We start from the raw sequence: 5,511 nt of genomic DNA on the forward strand, positions 1-5,511 counted from the left end.
AATAAAGGTTGTGAATCATGGACAATAAAGAAACACGTGACAGTTGTCTAAATGAGGTTAAGAGCAGAATTGTAGAAGCTAAAACAACATTTATGATGATGAAAAATAAATTGACTTACAAATGTATATCAATGAAAGAGCGCAAAAGAGTTCTTAGCTCCTACATCGAACCAATCTTGATGTACGGTTGTGAATCATGGACAATAAACAAACAAATGACAGTTGTCTAAATGAGGTTAAGAGCAGAATTGTAGAAGCTGAAACAACATTTATGAAGATGAAAAATACATTGACTTACAAATGTATATCAATGAAAGAGCGCAAAAGAGTTCTTAGCTCCTACATCGAACCAGTCTTGATGTACGGTTGTGAATCATGGACAATAAACAAATAAATGGAAAATTCACTTAATACGACCGAAATATGGTTCCTGTGTAGAATGTTTCGGGTTTCCTATATAGACCGGATAACAAATGAAGTTCTACAACAAACAAAAAACACTGATAACAAAAGTACGTAAAAAACAAGCAGCATTGTTTGGTCATGTGATGAGGGATGGAACACTTGTTAACAACTGGTAAATTTGTGAGGAAAATAAGTAGAGGTAGACAACGAGAAAAGATCCAGGATAGTTTAAACATTTCGCTACACAAAGAGAGGATGATTGACGATTTGTGATTTCTTGCGTCTGTGGACCCAATGATGAGTATCTTATTTATTTTTTGGTTCCACGGGAATTCATTCAGTCATTAACCCCTCAGTATGTGCTATACACTAGACCTAATATGTCTATTACCAGGGCAGAACCTTATTAGCCACTTGATTATCAGGGTTCTTGATAGATATACACGGTTACCGAAACGGACACATGTCTCAAAAAGCCCCCACCTTACTTCACCCTATCAGGTTAATATTCCCTACTTCCAGTAAATTGTGTTGTCATCTTGAAAGTTGAAGTTTATTCTAAGATCTATTATATTTTCTCCAAAATAAGCCCATAGATCTCTCCTTTTGTTCTATTATAAGGTGGGTATTTTTGTATTATTTGGCAAGATATTGCCAATTCCAATCTATGTAATGATAACAATTAATGTATGTCTTCAATAATTTTAGTTTCATAAACATTTTAACATAAGCTCCGACATGATTGTATTCCTAACGTACTTATAAAATAAATGATAGAATTTCACGTCTAATTGATCGAATAACTGAATAGCAAAATAGACGTGATAACTCTCTCTTCTATCAGTAAGTAACTTTTCTAACCCTGAACTTACTCTACTCAATCATCACTGTTTACTCATGTTATATGGTGCCCTTGTTTTAAGATACTACACGAAGCTTCTCGAACTTTATCGACCTTTACGTTATACGTCCACTAGCAAATGTGTAAATTAAAATATATGAAAATAGAGCTTGCAACAAAACATTTGCTCAGTAGTTAAGGACTAATAGTTTCTTACATGATTAGACATCCGTAAGCACAAAAAACACGTATGTCTGGTCCGAAACTTTGAAAAAATATTAAACTTACTTTCCTATTTTCTCTGCTCTTCACGAAAGGTTCTAAATAATTGGTTTAAGTTGAATTAGTCCTTAGAATAACGAACGTATGATCCATAGAAAATATAAGGTAATCAACAAGTTAGTTCTTTTCACTTATGCAAACGGACACCAGCATACAAAGACTACATAAAACAGGCAAATGATGTTGTAACTGACTAAAATAAACAGTTGCTGCAAATATGGTCGAACAAAAAAAAAAACAAAAAAAAACGAATTGATTAACTGACCACCACAGAAACATAAAATAAAATTTTGTACTATAAATTTCATAACTTACCAGAAACACAGTTAATAAATACGTGTCTGGCCAGGACATCATACAGACGTTAATGAATAACACAAGATCAATATATCAGGATTAATTAGTTAATAATTATTTCAATGATCCGGAATCGGGAAAAAGAACTAGAGGAGAAGAAAATCAAATTTCAAAAAACAAAATATTGTGAATTCAGGTAACTTCAAGATTTATAACAATATCGAGTAACGATCAGCAATAATAGGTTTTAACTGTATCTCGTGAACTAACTCGTTTTAACATAAGGCACGGTTTTTATTCAATGGTTATATCACGAGGTAACATCTCATGTGACCAGCTAATTAACATAAGCTTTCACAACACTGATATCTGTATGTCATCGCTAAGAGAAGCTTATGTCAGTTTTATACTACATATATATACTGAAATTTAACGAGCTTAAGCTAGAAGGTGAGTTAACACTTTAATATAATTAAGAATTCATAATTGAACTAAATACTAGAAGGAATAATAAAAGAACGGTAAACGAAACCATAACATATTAAAAGTAGAATTTACTATCTCACAACATATCTAAAAACTGGCGTATAAGATTATATTTGTATTTACAGACGCTAAGTATACATAAAGTACATAAACAATGACGACATATTTTTTAATTTAACTTCATAAAACCCTAACAGCTTCTAGCGACTCCGGGATTTCAGCATAAACGTGTCTTCCTCTTCCAATTATTTCTACAATAAAGTCTCTGTGTTAATATAAACATTACTGTGACTTTGATTATTTACAAATATATTGTCATTGTATTTTATAATTATTTACATCTATGATTTAAGTAACATGGCTGAAATTGGATTTTTAGTTATTATTATTAAATACATATATATAAATGTACATCTTACTATAAAGTAAAAGAACCAATAACCATGCTACAGCAACGTCCAATCAGACAACCTAGTTTGCTTGCAAAATAAATCAGTGAAGTTATAGAGAAAAATGCATAGAAAATACAGCTAGTTTCTTCATATTTTGTGTCCTTCTTTACTCTTTGTTTCAGGTAAGAAGTTAAGTAAGGAGTGAGGTTTCCAAACGTTAGTAGTGTACCGATTGCTAGATTAAACAGGAAACATCCACCAACCGATATCAAGGGTCGAACTTCCATTCTGTTAACTTTTATATACGAATAATGCTAGTACTTTATAGTTTTAACATACGTATAAAAATAGTTACACACATGATAAACTAGATTATAGAGCACTTATCTAATCATACAATAAAATTACAACTGTAAATCTGTGTTAACCTCTCTGCCAATATTTTTCAAAAATTCTTCTGTATTTTTGAATGGAACATATGAAAGGAAGAGTAAAGCTGACGTCAAAATATAACATTTTAGTGTCAAAAGCAAATAATATAAAACTTAAAAAAATATTCAAATATTACTCAAAAATATTGTTTTTCCATCATCAGTGAATTTCAAGTAATTATTTTTTTTTCTGCTAAATGATATAAGAAAGTTATACTGTTTACATTATCAAATATAGTCCTTGATATATTGTACCCAGGGTTTAGTCCACCTTGTAAGAACGTTTCGCTTATGCTGTTGTTGTGGAATATCATCACATATGCAAACCGTATTCAACAGCCAAGTATTCACTATGATTGTTACAGGATGTAAAAATCACAGGACAATATTTGGAATATTATAGCCTTAAATGTTCCCCATGGAAGCATAAAATTTCATACAGCAGCAAATTTAGTACCTCAACTGAACCAAAACCAACATTCAACATTATTACACACGTCATTTGATGGTGTAATGAATTTATTATTATATAGTTGTTTTGATATATACGTTTGTTTAGATTAAATTTATTTTTAGAAACATACATAGCTTATACTGTTAAATATGTATTGAAAAACTCTCGCCTATTTTCCAAAGCTGTAGAAGATTCTTGAGAGTGGGAATCAACAATATATGTGTGTACGTAAACGCTTTAATTTGCATTATTACGTAATCTGAATTTTCTAGAAAATCTTCCCATGCCTATAAGTATAACCAACGCGACGCGCCAAGGAGAATATCTATTCACTATTGTCAGTGTGCTATAAACTTCGAAAGCTATAACTGTAATTGTTATAACGCTTACCAATTGGAAAACTTCACATATTTGACCAGGAGCTTTACAAAGTTCGAATATTACAACTCATTTAACTTTAGTGGATTCTCATCAGACGTTAGTATTTTTACGAAAACATTACATAACTTCAACGGTGGAAAACTCAGCGTGTGTGGCAAAGAACAAAGCTAGCTAGTTTCCCGGGGAATCGTACCTACATCATCTCGTAATTCTCATCGTGAACCCTCGATAAGATATCAAGGAAGTTCCAAACTAGAAAGAAGACTTTACATTGCTTATAAGTTTGTGAAACTTTTGTTTATAAATCATTGTTTGTAATAACTATTTGTAATAACCGTTATTTTAGATTGTACTGTTGTGTGTATATTAAAACGTATTTGTGTTAAAATAGAAAATTGTGTGTATCAATCTTGTTGGCAAATATCATAAACTGACTATATATCGGCATATATTTAAATGCTAAATTTAAAGTACAATTTAACTACTTAATTTAAATTTATCAGTTAACTTAATTTCAGACTATTTGAAATTCTAATACGTAACAATAGATAATGAAAGTTAAGAAAGAAACTTTCTTCCCTAGCTTTTCACGTTTCCTCACGTCAGTCTCTATTGAGATAACTGTAAGCTTATGTAAAGGTAAAAGGATTTCACCAACCTTATTTTTCCCTAAGGTCCATCCATCCATCTTGAGTCGAAGTAGCAGCAAACGACAGTTTTCCTTGGTTAACTCAACGTTTTCGTTAAAATCAAAAGCCAGATACTGATATCTAACAGACATGTAATAAAATAATTTATTGTGAATTTGAACAGATATTTAGAGAATTTCTGATACCTAAAAACAAGCCAAGATTGAGAGTTTTTCCCACGCTAGCAGAAATAATATAAGTCATAAGTTAAATACAATATATGAGTTTCATAATACTCTTCGCCATTATCCATTAAAAATATCGATTGGTATTTTGAATTACAAATATTTTTCATTTCTTAGAATTGATCATAATCATATTATTTGAATTACTGAGATGTTTAAAGCCTGTCTATAAAAATGTTAAAAAATAGCATACCGATTAAGAAAGTCGACAAACGAAATACGCCGAGCAAATCCAAACTGACGGATAAGAATTGTTTCTAGAACATTGAGAGCGTGGAGCTGGATTTGGACGGATTTGCTGTCATAGTCGTTAATCAATTCTTTCTTCTGTGGCCGCATACAGAGAATTAGATGAGGAGGGTCTTCTGTGCTGGCGAGATTCAAAACTGAAGAAAGAGCTGAATGAAGAGAATCAGTTACTGTCCTCTCCGGTAACAGCATGTTTTCCTGGATTAACAAAACCAAATATCAATCTGCAGTGGGTAAATTACTGAAGTATAATAAATAGTTTAAGATCAATCTGAAGAGATCGTCCCTCTTTAGTAAATTACTGAAGTATAATAAATAGTTTAAGATCAATCTGAAGAGATCGTCCCTCTTTAGTAAATTACTGAAGTATAATAAATAGTTTAAGATCAATCTGAAGAGATCGTCCCTCTTTAGTAAAT

At 31.4% G+C, this 5,511-nt stretch overlaps 1 protein-coding gene across 1 annotated transcript in view; it reads right to left on the reverse strand.

Moving 5' to 3' along the window:
• LOC111083757 (neither inactivation nor afterpotential protein C-like) overlaps positions 1-5,290 on the reverse strand; it is a 6,490-nt gene extending 1,200 nt beyond the window's left edge. Inside the window, exons 1-2 of the mRNA XM_022380440.1 lie at positions 5,037-5,290; positions 4,628-4,739 (exon numbers count right to left, since the gene is read on the reverse strand). Coding sequence (XP_022236148.1) covers positions 4,628-4,739; positions 5,037-5,284 — 360 coding nt within the window. The 5' untranslated portion in view covers positions 5,285-5,290. The remainder of the gene's footprint in view (positions 1-4,627; positions 4,740-5,036) is intronic.
• Between the last annotated feature and the right edge of the window lie 221 nt (positions 5,291-5,511).

Source organism: Limulus polyphemus, unplaced genomic scaffold, assembly GCF_000517525.1.
Source record: "Limulus polyphemus unplaced genomic scaffold, Limulus_polyphemus-2.1.2 Scaffold11062, whole genome shotgun sequence".
Classification (NCBI taxonomy): Eukaryota; Metazoa; Arthropoda; class Merostomata; order Xiphosura; family Limulidae; genus Limulus; species Limulus polyphemus.